This window comes from Amblyomma americanum, chromosome 6 (genome assembly GCF_052857255.1).
Source record: "Amblyomma americanum isolate KBUSLIRL-KWMA chromosome 6, ASM5285725v1, whole genome shotgun sequence".
In the NCBI taxonomy this organism is placed as follows: domain Eukaryota; kingdom Metazoa; phylum Arthropoda; class Arachnida; order Ixodida; family Ixodidae; genus Amblyomma; species Amblyomma americanum.
This window is the reverse complement of record NC_135502.1, coordinates 128,880,096-128,903,262: the sequence shown is the minus strand read 5'-3', so window position 1 is coordinate 128,903,262 and position 23,167 is coordinate 128,880,096. Positions and strand designations below refer to the sequence as shown.

Here is a 23,167-nt window from a genome sequence, read left to right as displayed (position 1 = left end):
ACATAATGCACATCTCGGAAGCAGATTTGAACCTCCGGGTGTCCACCTGACAAGTCTTGCCATTTCGATCTTCCCGTTCGTATCAGTTATGACTCTTTGTGCCAGATTTTTGCACATTACTGTAAAAAAATTTACCATTGTTCTGTGTTTGTAAACTAACACATAATTTTTCTTGAGGCATAGATATACTATTTGGGCAGGAAAATAACTGTTCTGAATTGAAACAGGGCTGGGACTCCTGCTCCAATTGCACCATTTTGATACAAATGCAACTTCTTGCGGAAAACTGCACCAACCACAGAGAAGAGACGAAAATTGCGCCACTTTGCGCCAGAACGGCCAGAACGAATTTGGCATCTATGCTGCGGCAGCGATCGCGAACAGCGCGGTCATTTGTTTTTTCGAAAAGAGAATGCAGCCATTCATATTCCGCGCTGCGGGCGCCACCCGCACAGTTTTTAATCATTTTCGAGCTCTTTTAGGCGGTTCCAGCAAGTGGTGGCGCGCACACGTGGCCACTCTTGAGTCCCGGCTGTCGTCGCTGCTGACACAAAGGAACTCAGTGGGGTTGAGTAGGCCGAGCAGCGCGGCCAAATGCGCGGCGTTTCATAACTTACGCACAAAACATTTAAAGGGCGCTGCGAGCAAACTCAGTGTTAATGGGGCGCTGAGCCATGTCGATTCTGAGGGAATGGTGAATTTAGAGTAAAGATAGATTGGAACAGTTACCGTGTCGATAGGGCCGTGCGTTTGGGAGCACTTTTGCCCGTCATGAGTATGGTAGCGCCACTAATGCTTTCAGTCTACGGGAATGCCTGTGCCATGCCGCCGTTCGACCCACTCTTTCATTTCTAATTGTCTGGCGCCCCGCATCTTGATCAGTTTGCGGCAGTACGAAACTACAGACGCCAGATAGAGTGATGTGCACTGCTGACAGTCTTCGCCCCAGAGTTAAGTAGTGTAGCACCCTCATTTGTTCTGTTTGAAAAGTGTGTGCTTCGTGCGCATGCCGTTGTGCTTGCTTTTTGTTCACGTGTTCTTTGAGTTTGCTACCCATGCCTGGATGGCAAAGATGAGCAAACATGAGTATTTTGTTCATTTCAAGGATAGTATAATTTTTGGTTTTGGTTTGAATGAAAGCTTGCAAGGGCGAGCCAACAAAGACTGCTCTTAATCGCATGCTCATTGGAGGCCTGGCGGGAGAAAGCGCATAGTCTTCTATCGTGGGCAATAATTCAACAGGCGGGTAGTGTAGTCGTGCCAAGGGATGGTATCTTGTTGCGCGCTGTGAACGCGTTGAAGCGAGAGGTAGCATGAAGGGGAGTGCACTGTTTACAAATTATAAAACTACTACCGTATTTATTCGAATCTAGGCCGATAGTTTTTTCAAAAAAACGAGATGTAGAACTCTTATGTCGGCTTAGATTCGAGGATTTCGTTTCGAGGTTTCGTATTCGTAAAATGCGAATAAATGTAGCACGCAGGTGGCGCCCCCACAAAACGCCAACGAAAGACAGCACTGTAGCCGTTGCTATCCGTAGCCGATACTGATCAAAGCACACATGAGCACTGGCTGCCATTTTGGCCTTGTTCTGTTCTCGTGCGGTGGCGTGAGCACATTCGCAGCAGTGAAGTTTTCGTGCGTAGTTTTTATCACCAACACCATGGCACCAAACAGGCGGTGCCATTATAGTGCCGCCTTCAAGCGGAAAGTTATAGTCGCTGCAGAGCAGTCGTCAAATCTTCAAGCCGGGCGGGACTTCGGCGTGGATGAGAAGAATGTTCGCCGTTGGAGGGGGCAGCGTAATGAAATTTTTGCTTGCGCGGCAACGAGAACGGCTTTCACGAGCCCCAAGAAAGGCCGCCATCCAGAAGTGGAGGTAGCTCTGGCCGAGTTTGTGGAGACGCAGAGGTCAGCGGCACTTCCAGTGACCACGGAAGTGCTGCAAGCCAAAGCAAGAGAGCTGGCGAGAGAGCGAGGCGTCCCCCGGGAACTGTTCAAAGCCAGCCGGGGCTGGTTGCAGAAGTTCATGAAGCGCTTTGGCTTCAGCCTCCGACGTCGCACGTCCATTTGTCAAAAGCTGCCGGGCGACTTCGAAGAGAAGCTGATCTCATTTCAGCGATTCGTAATAAGGAAGAGGATGGAGCACGGCTACGCCGTAGGACAAATGGGAAACGCTGACCAGACGCCGGTATGGTTTGACATGCTAGTGGCGTGCACCGTGAACGAAAAAGGTGCCAAGGAAGTGAAAGTGCGCTCGGCCGGATACGAAAAGCAGCGCATGACTGTAATGCTGGCCTGCACGGCGGATGGCCACAAGCTGCCGGCGTATATAATTTTTAAGAGGAAGACTCTACCAGCTCGGGAAGTGTTTCCAAGAAATGTGATCGTCCGCGCCAACGAAAATGGATGGATGGCGAGCGATATGGTTGAGCAGTGGATCAGAATGGTTTGGCAGCGGCGTCCAGGGGCCCTCTTGGCCAAACGTTCCCTCCTCGTCCTGGACTCTTACCGTGGACACCTCACTGACGGCGTAAAAGCTGCGCTTTCCGAAGCCGGTACCGACGTCGCCATCATACCCGGCGGCATGACAGGCCAGCTGCAGCCTCTTGATGTGTGCCTCAATAAGCCTTTCAAGGATCGGCTGCGCAAGTACTACGTGGACTGGCTTAGTGAAGAGCGGCTCGAGCTTACACCAACAGGTCGAATAAAGCGCGCCTCACTGGGAGTTGTAGCCACTTGGATAGCTGCAGCCTGGGATGACATCCCAGAAAGCTTGGTTGCACGCTCATTCCGCAAGTGCTGCATCTCTAATGCACTTGATGGCAGTGAAGATAGTGCACTGTTCGAGGAGGCCAGCGATAAAGAAGTCAGCGATGATGATGACGAATGAGCGGGGGCTGATCCCGGGCTGGCGTTGCATATGTCTCCTCGCCCAACGCCGTCCAGGGGCCCTCTTGGCCAAACGTTCCCTCCTCATCCTGGACTCTTACCGTGGACACCTCACTGACGGCGTAAAAGCTGCGCTTTCCGAAGCCGGTACCGACGTCGCCATCATACCCGGCGGCATGACAGGCCAGCTGCAGCCTCTTGATGTGTGCCTCAATAAGCCTTTCAAGGATCGGCTGCGCAAGTACTACGTGGACTGGCTTAGTGAAGAGCGGCGCGAGCTTACACCAACAGGTCGAATAAAGCGCGCCTCACTGGGAGTTGTAGCCACTTGGATAGCTGCAGCCTGGGATGACATCCCAGAAAGCTTGGTTGCACGCTCATTCCGCAAGTGCTGCATCTCTAATGCACTTGATGGCAGTGAAGATAGTGCACTGTTCGAGGAGGCCAGCGATAAAGAAGTCAGCGATGATGATGACGAATGAGCGGGGGCTGATCCCGGGCTGGCGTTGCATATGTCTCCTCGCCCAACGCCGTCTCTCCTCCTCCTCTTCTCTCAAAGCTCCTTTGGCAGGTTTTTTTTTTCAACGGTCCCTCTCGGGGCCATCAATCACGCTTCGGCAGAGCATGCAGGCACGATGCTTCCCGCTGTGTCTCACTCGAGTTCCTCTCTCTACACCAAGTCGCCTATGCGCAGACACATGGTGCAGTCGTTTCGCGCCACGCACTTTCACGTGCGCGGCGACGTAAGAACAGTCGTGTCGCGTCATAAAAATAATTGTGATAATGAGGTATAAACAGTGTTGTTTTTTCGGCCGGCCTACAATCGAGGTAAGTTTTTTTTTTCTGTGGCCTTCAACTTTCGGGTCTCTGCTTAGAATCGTGGCCGGCCTAGATTCGAGTAAATACGGTGCCATATATACTTGTATAAGGGCCAGTGCTGCGGCACCGTGTGTTCGCTGTTCCAGGCGAAGTCCGGTGCGCAGGACAACGCGTCCGTGGTCACACTGAATGTCGCAGGCAGTTAACGTCTATTAGCTTCAAATTGCTTGAATTGCTCGTCTATTATCTCCAAAGTGCAATTTTGGCTATGCCTAACTGCTCCAATATGCAAATTTTCCTGAGCCATATTGCTCCAAAACACGATTTTACTTGCTTCAAAATGACTTTGTGCAGTCCCACCCCCTGCTGAAACAAAAAATGTCACCTGAAAGGAGTAAAGATGGGAAAAGTAAATTTTTCCCTATTTGTCTTCAAAAGCACATGGGTGAGAACTTCTTTTCACAGGTGTAAAGAGCAAGGAAGAATTGAAGGCTGTGAAGCCAGATGTGAAAACTTCAGGGCAAACTAGTCTCGCTTTTTGTGCACCATGTATCCATGCGAGGTGCCTTGAGTGGTTAAATGAAGGTTGGAATTGCTGAGAAAAGGTGCTATGACCAGCCTACCTTGTGAAAAGTGCAGCTGATACTTTCCTCTTGCTTTTTGTTGAGTACTTTGCAGGCTGATACAGGTGCAGAGTTTTTAAAGCAGCTAGACATGCATCAGAGTGTGGATTGTGCTTTTAGTATTTCCACGCAGATCGTGTGAGCTTAGCGAGCAGAAGCGATTTCTCTCTTTTCAATACATAAACCTGAAAAGCCAGTACTCTGTAAGACCAAGGAAAGCACAGCACACGGCATGATTTTAATCGTACGGTAAATCTCGATGATCCAAATCTCACGGAATCTCCTGAGGGTCATACCACGCCAAACGTCCCAGACGTTGCGCTCGACCATCTCCAATTTGTTGAAAAAAATTCATGGAAACTTTTCCTAATGTACGTAACCAAAGCCTGAAATATTTTTGCCAAAAAAATGGCAGTGGCTTAGCTCGGCTATGCCAGGATATACGTAGCGAGAGGTACGTTCACCTGGCTAAGCTTGTTCTGGTCACTGTAGGTTTAGCAATGAGAGACATTGGGCTCCATCTCTGCGGCTATGCGCCGTCTATGCGCCGTCTATTATGCACAGCAGTCTGGCATCTCCGTTTGGCAAGCTGTTCCTCTCTCTGTATGGGCGTCTCCGCTGCTCTCTTCGCCATCTGACGCTCATTCTCTTTGTTGAGCAGCCAACTGCGAGGCGACAAACTCAGGATCAGAAGAGTTCACCTTCTCTTGTCTATACCGCCGTTTAGCAGCGGCTGGACTCTCTCTGCATGCATGTCAAATAATACAGACGCCCAGTACATCTCCGCCTTTTATACACAATGCTGCGCATGCGACGCGCGGTTCGGGTGATAGAGCGGTGCGCGGCGAGGCTGCGATGAAGAACGCGGTGCGCTTCGTTCCGACGGTGGAGTGGGCGACGGCGAAGCACGCTGCATCTGCTGCTCCTCTCCGGTTGCCGCGGTAACGGTGCATGCGCACAACTGGCATCTCCCAGGCCACCGCGAAATGCTCAACTGGTGGTCCAGTGTAGCTCTCACTACAGAAATTTATTCGTGAGGTGAGGGCAGTTGGACATTTAGAAAAGGCAGGAAACCAGGCACTGCTAAATAATTAATAAAAATTCAAATCTTTAGAAAACACTTCACCAGTTTTTTCATTGACATTTGCACAGATAATGCCTTTTGATATAATTCGGAGCATGCAGCTATATTAGGCATAAATGTTTTTAAAAAATAAAAAAAGTATGAAAATACGATTTTTGCCATTTTTTGTTTTAAATATCAGCTTGCTCTCGGAAATTTGGAAATAGCCGTATTGTTTTTCTAGGTGTCTAAGTACCTGTAACAAATTTACAGGTAATGATACTTTGTACATTGAACTAAAAAATACTAAAGTTGAAAAAAGTGTTTTTTGAGCCATAAACACTCGTTAATTTCACCCTGAGGTGGTCCAAGTAAAAATACAAGCAATAGCAGGGTACGTAGAACAGTTTATTGCCTTTCTTTTCCGAAATTTTGTCGGGGTAATTTTTGTTTAAAGCGAGAAAAAAATGTTTGAAGTTGAGCTCTCGTGCCACAAGTTGCGTTGTCTCCTAACGCCTCTTCACCACAGAGCACTGCAGAGCCTACACTGTGGCCAGGCGAAATGTAGAATTCTTGTTCTTAATTAAGGTTTGCACCGCAGGCAAGCATGGGAACGTTGAGTGTCAAACAGGTATTCGTGGGAAAAGACCTTCTTAACGCTGCAGGGGCGGCACATCCCCAAGTGAGCTAGTTCGGTGTGGTTCTGTCGCAGTCAGCCATTCTTGTCAGCTCCATGACAGACGTAAGCACCAGCATAACAGCTTGTGAGACGCCTATCTGGAAATGACCAGAATGATCTGGTGTTGAAACACTCTGCGATGCAGCAGCACCACATGGTACCTGAACCTTTTGGTCATCAGTGGCTCATGCCCGGTTGTCTCCGATGTGAGGCCTTGGTTGTATTTTTTAATCAGTGCAATTCCTGCATTAATACTCCAGCGACAACTGTAGATGAGCCACTATGTTGATGAAGCACCTTCATGCGAGCGACACGCCTACGGGCGAGCAGGCTGCGTTCACCGCCAGCGCATCTCGCGTTACTCGCCGCAGCGGTGTGCACTTCGCACCTCTACGTGCGCTCCAAGGCGCGTGCTCTCAGTGATCTTATTCAGATATAAATAAAGCACTTGTGATACGCCTGCCATGCCAACTGGTTATCGCTCCTCGTGGTCCATGCGAGACAGCACGCTGAATGCCCTTTTTTTTCTTCTCTTGGCTGCCCCGCACCAAAGCGGGTCTATTTGAACATCAAAAGCAGAACTTTCTGGCTTATTGGATACCACTCGCCGAATGTCACGCGATATCTTCTTTAGCTCCAGCCCTAAATATGGACGACACTGAGCGATGGCAAACTGCAGTCGTTATCTGGCCATAGGTGTTGCGCCATGCCAGGTGCCGTGTTCTGCGGTGAAGAGGCGTTAACAGACGACGCAACTTGTGGCGCGAAAGCTGAACTTCAAAAATTCTTTTCTCGCTTTAAACAAAAATTACCTCGATAAAAATTTCAGAATTGAATGGCAATAAACCGTTCTCTGTAACCCGCTATTGGCCATAAGTGTTCTTCCATGCCAGGTGTCATGCTCTACGCTGAAGAGGCGTTATAGAAGCTCTGAAACACCTTCTGAGGAGAGCACATCAACTCGCTCAATCACTGCATTGTGTTGTCATGAACACCTGAGCCAAGCAGTACACTTCTACATGTAGCAGAGAACCCATAATCACGCGCAAAACTTGGCGGGCCCTTCCCAGCGACGTTTTCATGCTCGCACCTGCGTAGGTTGAGAGATGGCTATTGGTTACATTCTTTCAGACATCAGGCAGCAACCATGGCCGCGGCCAATAAGCCGCGTAGCTCCGGCGGGTCGGGAAGCTCCGCTGCCGGAAGTGGGGCTGGCGGAGGAGCGCTGACCTTCCAGCATGCAAAAAGTGGCGAGAGAGGGAGAGGCGCGAACATTCTGAAATTCAAATTTTGACTACAGATAACCCAGCTTCTACAAAGTGCACTAAACAAATACTTGCCAGACAATATTCGTGAAGCAGCGTACTTTAATCCCAGGCATGCTGCAACACTATAGAGCCCCTTTCAGAGCCAGCCCCTTTAAGAGACGACACAACTTGCGGTGCGAGAGCTCAACTTCAAGAATTTTTTTTTTCCTTTAAACAAAAATTACCTTGACAAAAATTTCAGAAATGAAAGGCTATAAACTGTTCTACGTACCCCGCTATTTCTCGTACTTTTACATGGGCCTTCTCAGGGCGAAATTAACGAGTGTTTATGGCTCAAGACGCACCTTTTGCAACTTCATAATTTTTTTTTACTTCGATGTACGCAGTTTCATCACCTGTAACATTTGTTATAGGTACTAGGCATCCAGAAAGACAAGATGGCTTCTCGCCTTTTCTATATGCTCAAACTGCCCTCACCTCACTAATAAATTTATTTTGGCAAAAATATTTCAAGTTTTGATTACGCATGTTAGGATAAGTTTCCATGAATTTTTTTGAACAAATTGTATATGGTCGAGTGCACAACATCTGGGACATTTGGCGTGGAATGACCCCTGAAAATTGTATAATAAAAAATGAACAAAATCTGCGTTCTGAAGCACGGGAAATACATTCATGCAAATCTGTTATGGCGGACAGCACTTACTTGCTTAACTCTTTCGTTACCACGCCACTAGGCTTCGGTCACCAGTGATCGAAAAATTCTAACTGCTATGACAGCGTGCCTGCGGCCATTACGGACTTGCTGGGTCATCTGGGTTGTTGTTCGCACACTGAACTTTCATTTCCTGCGTAACTTGTATTTTTGCCTTAAGATGGTAATTTTTGAAGCTCTCCTGAACTTGAGGGTGCGGCATAGAACGCTCCGAGCAAGACGTCAAAGTTGGGAACGGCGTGCACTCGAAACAACCCAACCCCGTTGCATGCAATTCTGCTGCGTCTACAGAATTTATTTTTGATGCATAGAACATCAGGGACTCTGACTACGATGTTGCATCGTCAGATTTTGTTTCCGAAGCTGAAACTGCACAACCAGGGCTTGGAATGTTGACCTGTTTGTTTATTTTCTTGTTCCCGGCCCATTTCTGCCAAGTGGAGCGCTCCTATGGAGCCGCTACAGTGATGCTGCACCATCTACTTTGTTCTTCAGAGACTATAGTTTCGTTTTCTGCATAGACTGCTATTTTCTCATGAGGCACGAATTTTTGAAATGTCTTGAAGCGGAGGCTACCGCGTAGGGCGCTGCCAGCGTGGCGACGGTGCGCACTCGCAAAAACCCTGCTCCATGCGATTCTACTGCATCGGCAGCATATATCTTCAATACATCGAGTAGCAGGGTCTCTGACGATGACATCGCATTTTGGTTCAGATGCTCAAAACTACGGAAACAGAGCTCGGAACGTTGGCCTATTAGTTTCGCTTTTGGTTTCCGGTACGCTTGTGCGCGCAGAGCGCTGCTATGAAACACATGAAGTCTCTACGATGATGCGGTGCCATCAGGTTTGTTCAGAAACTAGTTTCATTTTTCTGTGTAGATTGCAATTTCCCCACAAGGCGCGAATTTTTGCAACGCCTTTGAATCGGAGGTTACGACGTAGGCCGCTCCAAGCATGGCGCCGAGAGGGGGATGGTGCACGCTTGATTCTGCTGCATCGGCAGCAGATATTTTTGATGCATAGTATCAGGGCCTCTGACGATGGGATTTTGGTTTGGACACTGGAAAGGCACAAACAGAGCCCGGAACGTTGGCCTGTTGTATTTGTATAATACTCGTGTTGTATAATTTTCCTCGGTTTTTCCTGAAATGATATTAGTTACAATTTGTATTTTTAAAAAGCACGCTTATCAAGCTTTATTTTGGCACATAACATAATACTTCCATTTTTTTTTGTCAAACTATAAAAATCATATCGAGGACACACTGAAATTGGCCTTTTCAAGGAGCGTAAAGAAAAAGTTTCTAGCTCAAAAAGTATTTGAGCTATAACTTTCACACTTCAGTGCCAAATTATAAAAATATTTGAATCATTTTGCAATTCAAACACGTTCTTTTCATCTTCGTCTTTCGCTCTGTGGAATTATGCAATAGATTCAACTCGCCCAATTTTCTGTCCTAAGCCAGCTGTGCTGAGAGTGAGAGAAAGACTTGTTGACAGGAAAGTGTTTATGTTCAACAAAACGCATTTTACAGGCACTTTGATACTTGCATCTTGGCATCACTTGTTGTGCTTCCTTTCTAAATACACTTGGTATGCCACCTGGACGTATTGTAGCCTTTTGTTCAGCTGAATTAGCTCACTAGTAGCCGACTTTCTAACAGATTCGTGCCCATCCGCTCTCATCTGTCACTGTCACCTGTTGCGACCCTTTCTCTGCCCAGCCTGTAATGCAATGCAAGGGTTCGCAAACTCAGTTCTTCAGAACCCTTGGCTTCTGTGAAGAGTCGTTTGGGTTCCCAAGCATCTAAATCTACTTGTTCCTCAAGCTTCAACTTTCCTTTACCAACCTTACTTTGGGACTGACCATTCTTGACTTGCGTGTAGCAGTCTCTTTCATTCTATGAGTATGCAGGCAAAGTCACGATGGCCACCATCTCATTGTACATGGAGCACGGCAAAAGGCTGTGCACATAACTCATTACCTTATTGCTACTTGCTCCTGCCTGCACCGCTCAAGCTGTGCGCTGTACAACAAATGGTGTCAGTGACGCCACATGAATACCTCTTGTACAGCGGCATTATTAACTGAATTTGGGCATATTTTCAGAGCCTCTGCACCTGCATGCTCAATTTTTACATTCATGTTAGGCAGGAAGGCACAGAAGCCAGGAGATGTGGGGTTCCCTGGCACCTTTTGAAAGCCATGGGGGTACCCTGGGGTTAAAAGATTGAGGACTCCTATAATAAAGCAGCGATGCCGTATAAGTAGAGCACCCGTTTCGTGTGCAAGAAAACCATGGTTCAAATCCCTGTGCCGCGCAATTCTGCACGGATAATAAAAAAAGAAATGCAGGTCGATGGAGTTGCATAACCAGTCCTGGGGTGCGGCCTGATCTCGGTGACCGGAATCGATAACTCACCCCCTCACCAGAACAGGATTTGGCCACCGTGGTGTAGTACTTGGCCACAACCTCCTATGTGAATGAAGCTAACGCAGCAAGCTGTGGAAAGGAATATGATTAGTGTTACGTTAAATGCCAGGAGGAGAGCAGAATGGGTCAGAGAAAAATGGTGTAGCATTAAGAGACAGGAAGAGAGCAGAGTGGGTCGGGGAACAAACGTGGGCTTATGACATCTTAGTTGAAATTGAGAAGAAGAAATGAGCTTGTGCAGGGCATGTAATGTGAAGACAAGATAACCGATGGTCATTAACGGTAACTGACAGGACTCCAAAGGTAGGAAAGCATAGCAGGGGGCGGCAGAAAATTAGGTGGGCCGATGAAATTGAGAAGTTTGCGGGGATAGAGTGGCTGCAGCTGGCACAAGACAGGATTAATTGGAGAGATATGGGAGGGGCCTTTTTCGTGTAGTGGGTGTAGTCAGGCTGATGAAGATGACGAACATAGAATAATACATGTTCTCTGCATCTCTCTCTCTCGCAGGTGGTGCTGGACCTGACCAAAGGGGTGACCTTTGTCATCACGGGTGTGTTCATGCTGCTGGTGTTTGGCCTGGAGCAAGGACTGGAGCACTTCAGCCCCAGCTGGCCATACCTGGCGCTCACAGCCGCCTACTTTGCGCTCACAGAGCGCGCCTGCCAGGAGCGGCTGCCCTCGGTGCTGGGCTGGCTGCAGCTGGAGTCCTTGGAGAACCTGGAGCCTCTGTGGGCACCCGTCCTCAGCCGCCTGGCCTCCTCCCTGGCCACCCTGCTCCTGGTGGTGGCCGTCTCCTTTTGGGGTGGTGATGGCGTGCGTGGCGGAGCGTGGGGCCTCTGCTTGCTGGCCAGCTACTTCAACGTCTACCTGGGGCTGAAGGTGCGCCTCCTCTCTGCTTGTTTATTACTGCTTTGACAGTGTAGTCCTCCTTCGGCAAAAAAGCCGTTGTGTGTGACGCCTCCCCCCCGTTCTGGTGGATGCGGAAGTTCACTTACCGGCAAAAATGCATCTCCCACTTACACGAGCCTCCATGCACCGTCGTACACATACCAGAAGCACATACAGCACTGGAACGAAAAAGCGACAATTTGACAATGATTCTAACATTTTTTAAGGTCCCTTGGAGATCTTATTAATGAGCTTTTACTGTACTCTTACAACATTTCCTTGCACCCCACGCTTCTCCTTTATGAAGACTCGTTGATTAATGACTGCATTGTTTTATGGCCTTTAAGTTACATGAGAGGTTTATCCTATTTGTACTGCTATGAAGAGAACACAGTTCAAAAATGACAAAAACATTAATTTTAATAGGGGACGTGGGTTTTAAAAGCCGAAAATTTTCCAAGAATTTGCGAAAATTATCAATCTTTCAATTTTGTCATGTTCGGATTTGCGAGGTTCTTTTCCACCGACAAGTGAAGTTTGGAGTCTGGGAATTGCATAGTTTTTGAGAAACTTTCCGTTAATAAAGAGTTTCAGCCGCGCCACACGCGAGAGTGTTGTTTTATCACCTTTTATCCCCATTTGCCCCAACTCCTGGCTTATTGATTGTATCCATATTTTTGGCCAGCGAGAGGTGCGAATAGGGAAGGTTGGCGTTTAGACCTAAATATACAGCATATGTTGCACAGTTTTTCATTCGTAGAGTTTCTTTAGGATGTGTTCGCGAAATTTGGCATAATTTGTGCACCCCATTTTTGAATCTTTAGTTTTAAGAGATAAAAAGTGTACGAATTATGTGAGTAAATACGGTTATTGTGAGGTAACACTTGAGAAATTTAGTGCGCGCGACATTGTCGACCGCAGCAAAGCTCCCAACACAGTAACGCACTCAGTTTCCCATGTGGCAGTGGCCGACATCATCGCTGTACCACCGCTGCTTTGCATTTTGCAGTGCCCAGTGCTGTGCTGTTTGACCTTCTTTACTTTCCTTACTCTTTTACCTTCTATTTCTGAACAGCCTTGACATCCTCATTCCAAATTCATAGCCACCCTCTTCTTTGCCAGTGAGCTGCTGCGGTGGCTGAGCGGTTATGGTGCTCGGCTGCTGACCCAAAAGGCATGGGTTCAATCCAGGCTGTGGCAGTTGCATTTCAATGGAGGCGAAAGGCGAGGCCCATGTACTGTGCGATGTCGATGCACGCTAAAGGACCCCAAGTGGTCAAAGTTACCAGGAGCCCACCACTACCCCCACGGCCATTGACGTCCAACGGTTATCCCGCTTCGGACTTTGGGATATCTGTCGGAACACCCATTTTTTACCCAAAGTCAACCACGGGACGTCCGTCAGACGATCTGATGCAAAACCGCTGACCATGTGTAGTTCATGCGACGGATGTCTGAATGTGGATGTACGGACATTTCTCGAACAATCACACGGTAGCATGCATATCCAGGTTATTCAAGCGGTTTCTGCATGCTTTTCTGCCACAGGTCCTCGGCAGGCAACTATTGTCATTAAGAGCAAAAATAACTACCAATAGGTGCTACAAAAATATCATTTACTGTACGAGAGGGCTGCTTCCGAAGCGGAAAACACAACACACAATATACATATACAGCAAAGGACAAAATCACAGCAAACGCAGTCTGTCCACGTACACAGAGGTGAGCACGTTTGTCTAAAACTCTCGAGCGGTGGCATGCAGAGCGGATGAAATTTTACGCAGCATAAGGATAAAGTGCTTGTTTCTGCACGAGGTTGCGTTCCTATGAGGCTGTACTTCAGTGCGAATGCTTCTGAAATTCAGTATCTGTTCTAAAAATTCGCTTTCTTTCCTTCGTAGAGCACTGCTCGAGTGCTTCAGACAAATGCACTCACCTATCGCTGCGTTTCGCGCATTCCAGTTGAGTTCTGCAGTACAGGCTAGGTGCATGGGCGTAAGACGCCGATGCGACGCAAGGAAACTTTTTCTAACTTCCAAGTTTTTTTTTTCAATCACTGGTGTTACTTGACCACCCGGGGGTGCATTTTCACACATTTGCTTCCCTTCAGTAACCACTCACAAGAAATGTTCCACTGCCCAACTTCAGAATACAATGACGCTTAATGGCGAATTGCTCCTTTCTTTTCCTGTAGAATGTTCTTTGCATGAAACAGATGTCACCTACAGTTACATGAGACACTTATTTGTCAATCTCGGGAACTGCGCTTGACGACAGAAAAAAAATCGACAAGTCGAGCTCGCAAGTACACAGCCACAAAGAACGCCAGCCATATTCGTTGTTTACTTCAGTGTGGCTTGTGATCGGCTTTGGCAAGTTTTGGCTTTTAAGCCGGTCTTCTCTTTTGCAATCAAGAAGAAAATAAAAAAAAGTGTGTAAGTAGCTTCTAAAGCGTTTGAAATTGTAGTTTAACGTTCGTTATCACTAGAAGGCATTTCTTTTCGGTTAGAAGCAATACTGGATTCAAGATTCAAGTCGATTCAAGTCTAGCAAGAATCTGATAAATATAAGCAAACATGATGGACCAAAATGAATGTGCTCTAGAATACTGGGGCACTATACCAAAATCAGTCGTTCACGTTGTTTGAAGCTCGCTTTTTGTTCATTGCTCAAATTAACCTCTCGGCACGCATTAAGGCTCGATGTGAGGTGCATGTGTCCACATGTGTGCATCTGGCTGGCGGTTTGGGTGGTAGCTGTGTCTGCGTAGTCAGTCGCGGGTTACACTAAGTCTGGGTCATGCTGTCAAAAAATGGCTAAGCACTGCCTCCTTGGCTGGAATGGGGCAGGAAGGACACGTTAGTGGAGGGGCCTGTGATGTCCAGGATACAGTACTGCACCCACTCGTATTCTCAGTGCAACCTCCTCACAGCGAGTTAGACCGCTGGGAAGGTTATGTCCATGCGATGGATTCAATGCACATGCGGAGCTCCGCATAGATTCTTTTGTAGAAGGACTCTCCCTCTGAAAGGTTGCTCGCTTAGATGTACGGGCCACCATGATCGTGCCAAATACGAAGTTAATGCGGCGCCTGTGTTTAAGCAGCTGTGCTAAAGAACAGAGTGCAGACACAATACCATGTGCTGCTCTTACAGCCTGCAATATGGATAAGTTTTTCAGTAGCATCAGTGTTGCAAAGCACAAGAAATAAGACTAGAGGTCGCCGAGCTAATTTGAGCTTCTAAAGAGTCCTCAATGGGCAGCTCTCTAGCCCTCCCCGCCTCCAACAACCAGACACGAAATATACCTTTTTACTGCCGAATGGGAAAGTGATTTTTTCATTCTGCCTGTTTTCAAAATCGGTCCTAAGTAGAATGCCCCTCGTAAGACCATCGGACATCCAGATTTGGATGTCTGCTTTCGGATCTGCTTCGTTCTTACTTCGGATGTTCGGCTTTGGATGTACGGACCTTAATCAGACGTCCGTTGGACATTGTTGGCCGTCTGGGTATGGCGTTCCTCATAGGCTGAGTCGTTTGGGGTAAACCTTGAACTATCTGCTTGTCCACTGGCTCTCTGCGCGGCCCCAAAGTCATTGAAAAGCTGGCGTCTCCTAACACAGGGGTTCTCAAACTTTTTTGCCCCAAGGAACCCCAACAGCTTTCAATATGTGCCAAGGAACCCCTATCTCATAATCGGTCTTCACAAGCTCCGCAATGGGTCTGTGTTGTTTGTGAATGTACCTTATGTGCCTTTTTCTCTAGTTTCATTCACTTTTGTAAGTATTTTTTTCCCTCCTTTCGGCGATCAGTTTTTTTATTCGGTGTCCATCTCTTGCTCATGCTCAGACTGCCACCCCAAGAGAACACATAAAACTAGTCACAAGACAAACGTTCCCTCGCATTTGACTTGCTGGGCTGCACGCAGAATCACATGACGCCTCGTCCAGCTTTCATTGGCGGACTGCTGCTCCCCGCTTCACCCCCGCATTCGACTTGCTGGGCTGCACGCAGAATCACATGACGCCTCGTCCAGCTTTCATTGGCAGACTGCTGCTCCCCGCTTCGGCATTTTATTTGTCTCTTTTTCTTCCCTAATTTTGACAGATGCAGTTGACAACTGATTTTTCGGACTCTAGGGGCCGCGTAATTTTCGAAAAATCGGGCTATCCAAAAAATCAAATTTCAGCAAAGAAATCACTAACTTATTTGTTATTTCCAATATACCGAAGGAAGTGGTCAGTTATGTGCACATTCTGAAGCTTCTAAATTACTTCCTCGAATTAAATTACTTCTCTCTGAAGCTCTTCATGCCCAAATTTAGCCATGCGTCGTGTACACGCATGACTGGCGGCGACTGCTTTCACGAGTTCGGTGTACGGTGACTGTATTGCCTTTGGCACGTTGCCGACGAACGCACGGGTTGGGACGTACAAAGTCCAGACGTGAAAGCGAACCCACCGCTGCGGGAGCTATGCTGCGCCCGTACTACGAAGGGCCCGGAACGACAAAAAATGGCGAAACGATATGAACCGGTAAATAGCCAAAGCAAGCGCTCCACGGGCGTTGGCCTTCGTAATTAGGCCTACTGACTAGAGCCAAAATCGGCAACGTAACCGGCAGTGTGCGGTGGCTTGCATATAATGACAGGCACCTTGCCTGTAATCAAAACGCCAGTTGTTAACTGTTTTACAACAGAAAAGTCAGGGTTGCGGTGCATTTTGCCGTGGGTATGCTGACTTCGCTACAGTGCTTGTGTCGTCTCTTGTTTCTTCCACTTCATCCTGTGTATCGCGCTGCTTTAAGATGAATCGTTTCCAACATGCCCAGTTTTCTGTTCTCGCTTTGAAATGCACCACCAATTTCTTGTGCACTCGCCGTCTCCGTGAAGCCATATGGCTCCCACGCGTTTTGTTGCCACCTTTTCCTGTATTCGGGGTGAAAGACTTGGGATATATGAGTTCTGCAAACTGTGACTACTGTTCAAGCTTATGCGGCGGATGACATGCAAGAACGGTACGAATTCGAAACCACGCGGGTGCAATGTGCCAACTCGCAGAAAATATCAGCCCTGCCATTTAAGAGGCTCCCTTTCAGCTTGAATTTCATTTGTTTGATCAAGTTTTTGATATCTCCTGCAGTCGGTCGCAGTTAGCGAGATTCTATTTACACATTATATGGCAGCTTAGGCATTGGCAGTGAGTGTGAAAGAGGCCCGAAAAATCGAGCAGTCAGTTGCGTTGCGACTGAGATTTCAGGTGCTTTTATACATTGGCTCTGTGGGCCATGTCACGGCGCCGCGAAAAAATTTGAATAGTCAAGCATGTCCGAAAAATCAGGGATCCAAATTTTCGGTCATCCGATTGTACTGGCTTTGAGGTGCAAATTGGCTCGCCAGGAGCAAAACTCCGCCCCAGTGCCGCTGATGCCATTGAATCGCCTGAAAAAACGCCTGATGAGACATGCACGCTTCCTTTTTTGTGTTGGCAGGGCTTGGCGGTGCGGCCCACACTTCGAGTTGCCGTGCCCACGAGTGCACGTAACTTGCGTCGCCTTGTGCGCCATGCCCCTTTCACACCACCTTGTTAGCGTTCTAAACATTTGTGCACTGGCGCAAATGGGCGCAGCAGTGCCCGGCACGCTGCCAGTTTCGCCGGGCGAGCCACTGCCACCTGCTGTCCCGATATAACATAAACATGCGGCACCGTTACTAGCGCTCAGCGTCTCGGCGTGCTGCCATGGTCTGTGCTGCCGACGGCACAGACACCGACTGCACGAAATTGTGGAAGAGCTAACACTCTGAAATGAGTCTTAACAAACCAGGTACTGTGTCTGCTTTGCACACGCCCACCAGAAGTGTACCGGTAAGGGAGACAGGCCAGTGTGGGTGCTCGCAGAGCCAAGTTTGAGAACCCCTGTCCTAGCAGCTCATGAGTCTGGTGGTGAAGGTCCTTAGTTATTCTGAGGAGCAGCGAGTAAAATATTCATGCCATGTTCGTACTTTTTTTCCGGATATAACGCGAGATGCATACTGAAACTGATGAAGTGAGGAGAAAAACACGTGCATTATGTTCAATTAGATATAGTACTTTGATGATAAAGTGGCCAAGTCAACTTCACATGAGCCAAGTGATTGATGTGGTGTTGTGTGCTCATCTCCCTTGCCCCCATGCAGGCTATGGACCGGCACCTGAAGGTGCTGCTGCAGGAGCGTGCACGACTGGGGCGCTTCCGCTTCGCCACCCGCCAGGAGCTGAAGGGCCTGGATGACGTGTGCCCCGTGTGCCTGCAGCGCATGAGCCTTGCGCGTGTCACCCCGTGCCGCCACATGTTCCATGGCGACTGCCTGCGCCGCAGTCTCAAGGACCGCAGCACCTGCCCCATGTGCAAGCAGGAGCTGTGGTGCTGACTGCCCCCTCCCTTGTAGTAGACTGTTCGCTGCAGTGCCCCCCCCTCCTTACCCACGCCACCACCGCAATGTCGTGCTTGCCGCGACTGTCTGGACGTCCATGTTGGTGCCAGCATGCAGCTAGCGTTGCTACTACTCTTCCTTTCTGCAAGCCACCAGTAGTCGAGTTTGAGAAGTTTGTGATATTGCCGATACTCTCTTAGGCACTGGTCGTACTGTTGTGAACATTTTTTTTTTTAGCTTGATACAATGTGCGCTTGCTGCTTGTGTGCGGTGTTGTTTCTTTAGTTATATTTGTCTCATCTCTTTCTCTGTTTTGTTGGAAACAGTTCGATGTGCAAGAACATTTATCATTATGTGTGTGTGCGTGCACTTGCGACGACTCCTGGCTGATTGCTTGTGCAGTTTTTAGCAGTTTTCTTGTATATTCTGCCCCCTCCTCATCTAGCAGTATGTTGACCGTTTTTTTTGTTTCGCGTCATTTGTGTTCAGAGACTAGGGCTCTGATTGGAGCAGCTTCCCGTGTGCTGTGTGTGTTTGTGGAAAAGCAAGAGAAGTGCATATCACAGAATGCAAGAAAGCACTTGTGTTGAACTTTCTTCATAATTGCCGTGACATTACAGGCGATGGAACTGATAGGCAACGTGTAGTAACAAGGGTACCTGTATTTGCGCCTGCACTGTGGGTTTGTTTCGCTGCATACTGTGTGCCTGCAGACCACCTCACAGTGTGCACTTGATTCCACAGTTTGCCTGGTCTGTAAATGCAAAGTATTCTTAATTAGGAAAAACATTGCTATCAGTGTGTTGTTGCCATTCATGGCTGTTTACCAGAGTGGTGTTACTTGCAAAACTATGGCAGTTTAGGCTTTTTCTTTATGCACATGCTGATTTTTCCTTAGCCTTGCATGTTGGTTTTCACTCACTGGTTTATAATCTTGCATCTGTGTGCTTAAGTTACTGTTCATTTGGAGACAAGGGTTTCTTATTTCCAGGCAAAGCATTGTAATGAACGTGGGAAGCTGTCCTTATTGCCTGGCAGTGGTACATGCCAGGAAGGCTGTGTTTGTCGTCACTCATGCAGCATAGCTGTATTTCAAAACAGTCTGGTAGGCTGGTACCACTGGTAACTTCCTGTTGTTTTTGCGTCAGTCAGCATCATTTGTTGAATTTTTTGTCACAGTAAATGATTGGGGAATGCGAAGCTATTTGCGACATATAGAGCAGTGCCTTTCAAAGAATGGAATTGGCGTGCTATGAAACTCACTCTCCCATGTACCGTATATTGCTGCGTATAAGTCAACCCTCAACTCACAGCCGTCGCTGACTAAAAAATACATTTACTGCAAGTATAAGCCAACGTGTACATCTTCCCACTTTCTGCAAGACGACATTGCAGCACGCGCAGCTCAAAGCAAGAAACGCTTAACGATCGCCTTTGCTCTCTGTTTGCCTCCAAAACGGTGCCCCATCCTCCCTTCCATATTTGCAAAAGCGGTTGGCTGATTAGCTGTAAACCGAACAGTCAATGGTCTTGTAGTTTCAGACGGAAGTTTTCTGTCATGCTGTCTACCTCTCCTCGGGAAAGGCAACCACCAGCGTTAGCGAGACGGGCAAATGGTGCACATTTCGAATATTCATAGAGGAACCAATTTGGCCGCGAATGAACAATTATTATTATTTTTTACACAAGGAGCTCCATGCGTCCCTCCCGGAATAGGCTTCAGCATGAGCAGCTTGCTACCTGCACCCTGGCCGAAATGACGTTAGACGCCACAAATAGGTCGACTCCAATTGTAGGCAGACTCCCCAAGCTCTGTATACATGGCAATATACGGTAACCGCACCAGCAGGAAATCTCGTGCTGCTCAGAGTTTAACTGCTTCATTTTGCTGCCATTTGCCCAAGTGACTTTGTAACCTTTAGGTAATAATGCAAGCATCAGAGAATATTCTTTCGTTGTTTACCACACACCACACTTCAGTTTGAGGAAAAAGGGGTCACTGCACTTTAGCGGTAACCTAAGCTGTACAAGTGGCAAGTGTTTCTTGCGCATTTTGCATGCAAACCTTTGCAGTTATTGTTGGCCATGGGTCATAGACATTTAGACATTGTGCTGGTTACTTGGAATTGCTAAAAATATCAAGAAACTTAATTGGCGCAATGCATGGCAAAAAGCTCTAGCCACAGTTTTTGCGAAAGAAAACCCTGTGAAGCCAAGCTAGAATTTTTGACCTAGTCAGTCTGCATAATTTTGCTGCTTTTTCTTCAAATGAGGTTTCATTTGAAAGTAGCGTTGTAGTTTTTAAGCACAGCTGTACAATTATAAGCACGCTGTAGCTGGTGCTTCCTCATAGACAACAGAATGCTTACTGTGGACCAGCCCGGATCAGAATGGTGCTTGTGTAGAGTGTTTAACACTCAGTTATGTTGTGTTGAGCTACAAGTTTCCCGCACCTTGGAAGCGCCAAGGCATTCTTGACGCTGCTGTGCAATGCAGGTGGCAAAGTAGAGCCATCATTCAGGTCACTGTCTTGCTGCCTTGCACATTCTACATTTTGCCGCACCGATTTAAGTACCACTTGCTCATGGTTGTGACACGGCCTTATGAAAAGCCACTGACAATCGTCTTGAGACACTTCTAGTCCTATGACACGTGCCTACAGTCGAGATCAGTTTTGTATGTAGCGCTGTTACCACATGCTTGAGTGGTGGTGAAACGTGGCAGGTTTTTCTACACTTGACTACTCTTTGGCCAAACGAGATACTTGTGTGCTGGCACTGAAACATTTGGGTTTCATTACACAGGGCTTTAATCGCCTTAAACAGCGATGCATAGAAAAGAATGAGTTTGCACATTGATGAACATTTACTTATTGTCTAGATGTGTAATGACTAACATACATGTTTACTACCTAGGGAAAAAGTAAGATTTCCTCTGACCGCTGGCACTGAACTTGTGTACCGTCTCCCTGTGGTAAAAGGAGTATCGAAACGTTGTAGTAGAGATGCCAGTCAGACATGCGCAAGTGTTAGGCTGTCTTTATGGAAGTAGCAAGCGCGACGAATCCTTGTTGGCATTGCTACTGCATCATGTGGAGTTTTGTGTACTTGTAGTCCATATGCATGTGTACACCTAGCAGCAAAAGTTTGCTGGACATAGGTCGCATGCATACAACTGCAGACGCGCCTTTTCCGGACTGCATAAATGGCTGCCTTTTTTTTTCATATCTTCAACTTGTCAGTCATTTTGCTGTCAGGTGTGGAAGCCGTGCAGGGCAGTCTGATATTCCGTTGCCATCCTTAGCCCGAAGTGAAAAGGCAACTGTTCTGAACTATTCTTAGCTTTGGAAGGGAAGTGTTTTTGTGCTTGGAAAAAAAAAGAGCACATGTAAACCGTTCTGCAAAGGTTGTACAGCTTTATCACGTTTTTAGCACCATGAATTCATGCATACAACACTTTGTGCCACATTCTTTTGCTCTCGTGTATGTTAGAATTTTCATTGCTGTGCAAAGTGATGTACAGCAAGTGACCCCGGTGGCTTCTCTAGCACAAATTCAGTGCACAATTCTGTTTTGTTGTTGTTTCAGTGGTTGCCCCTGTTCATATTTCATCGGTAGCTGGCTGAATAAATTATGTTAAGTGTTTTGCCAATCAAAGCTGAGGATGTTTATTTTTAGCACTACACACCCATAGGACTAGCAGTGTGGACTGAAGCCACACTTCAGCAGTCAATAAATACTATGGCATCCAGAAACTGCACGGTTGCCTTATGTGCGTACAGCGCAACTTCAAGTCTGCGGCCTATTGCTCTTGGGCAGCTTCACAGTGTTTCATGACTGGCATTCCCAACATGTTCAGCGGTTGTTCCACGTGGTCCTTGAATGCTCTCACAAACTCGGCGGCAGTTTCCTCGGTGATAATCCGAGCATCGTACGACAGGGTGGCAGCCATGGCATGTTGTGGCATGCCATCGGAACTAGGCACAAGGCTGGACCCTCCTATGGCCAGGATAGACGCCTGCGGGGGATTGATCACGGCACTGAAGCTTGAAATGCCAAACATGCCCAGGTTCGAGATGGAGAAGCAGCCCCCTTCAAACTCGTGCGGATTAAGTTTGCCCTCTCGGGCGCGGCCGGCAAGTTCCTTCACTGTCGTCGCGATTTCATCGATGCCCAAAGCGTCCGCACCTTTGACAATGGGCGTGATCAGACCCGTGTCCGTAGCCACGGCGATGGAGATGTCGATGTCGGACAAGAGTTCGACGCCTTCGTTCTTCCACGTCACGTTCATGGCGGGAACTCGATGCAGGGCCATCGCCGCCGCCTTGATGAAGAAGTCGTTCACAGAGACCTTGATGCCCTCGGCGGCGTACTTCTTTCGGGTTTCTAAAGTCTCGTCGATGTTGCACACAATGCTAACGTAACTGTGCGGGATTGTCGTCTTGGACAGGGTCAACCGCTTGGCAATTGCTCGTCGCATGTTGGTCAACGGTACGTCCTCGAATTCGTTTTCCTCTTCCATCGCAGCCGTCGGCCTAGGCTTGGCGGTCGGAGCAGCGGCGGCCTTCGGGGCGCCTTTTGCCGCCACATAGCGAGCAACGTCTGCTTTCAGCAGTACGTTATGGGGTCCCGTGGCGGGCACGTCCTCTGGCTTCAGTCCGTACGTGTCGAGCAGATGCTTGACAGCAGGGCCAACCATGGTTGCTTTGGGACGCACTCCCGTAGGTTGCTCCACTTGTTTCATTTGAGGGGCAACGGGCGCAGGGCTTGTCGCGGCGGGTGCAGAAGGCGCTGCTTTTTCCTCATCAGCGGGGACTTCGACGTCCTTCCAGTCCTGCCCTTCCTCGACCATGAGCCCAATCAGAGTGTTCAGCGGCTGCACACCGGAGTTTGCGTCTTTGAGTATTTTGGCGAGGATACCCGAGTCCTCAATCTCGTACGCGACAACAGCCTTGTCAGTTTGAATCTCACAGAGAACGTCTCCGGGCTCGACCGCGTCCCCTTCGTTCTTGAGCCATTTGATGATCGTGCCTTCTGTCATGGTGGGTGATAGCGCAGGCATCCGAAGCTCAATACCTTTGACACCGAGGAGGTAGGCTGTGCGATGGACATTATGTGCAGACAGGAATATGCGACTCGATGACCGTAGTTTGGCAAACAACCGAAATGTTTGGACGAGACGGGAGGGTTTCCCCATAGTCAAGGGCGCCATATCGACCGCAGCCGCACAGTGTCGCGGCGCGAAGCATAACTGTAGCTATCGATGCCAAACACAGCGTAGATGTTTTGTTTGAATGAAAACAAACTGATACACCTGCTTACATTATATGACGCTTAATTTTTGGTTTATAATTTTTATTTTATTTTAAT

At 48.0% G+C, this 23,167-nt stretch overlaps 2 protein-coding genes across 8 annotated transcripts in view; one reads left to right on the top strand and one right to left on the bottom strand.

The window, feature by feature from the left end:
* LOC144094097 (uncharacterized) overlaps window positions 1-21,454 on the top strand; it is a 41,681-nt gene extending 20,227 nt beyond the window's left edge. For all 7 annotated transcript variants that reach the window (XM_077628002.1, XM_077627999.1, XM_077628000.1 and 4 more), the window contains 2 exons: window positions 11,007-11,378; window positions 17,562-21,454. In XM_077628002.1, coding sequence (XP_077484128.1) covers window positions 11,007-11,378; window positions 17,562-17,795 — 606 coding nt within the window. In that variant the 3' untranslated portion in view covers window positions 17,796-21,454. The remainder of the gene's footprint in view (window positions 1-11,006; window positions 11,379-17,561) is intronic.
* LOC144094096 (pyruvate dehydrogenase protein X component-like) lies at window positions 21,441-23,046 on the bottom strand. The gene has a single exon (XM_077627996.1). The coding sequence runs from the start codon at window positions 23,007-23,009 to the stop codon at window positions 21,600-21,602; it is 1,410 nt and encodes a 469-aa protein (XP_077484122.1). The 5' UTR covers window positions 23,010-23,046; the 3' UTR covers window positions 21,441-21,599.
* Between the last annotated feature and the right edge of the window lie 121 nt (window positions 23,047-23,167).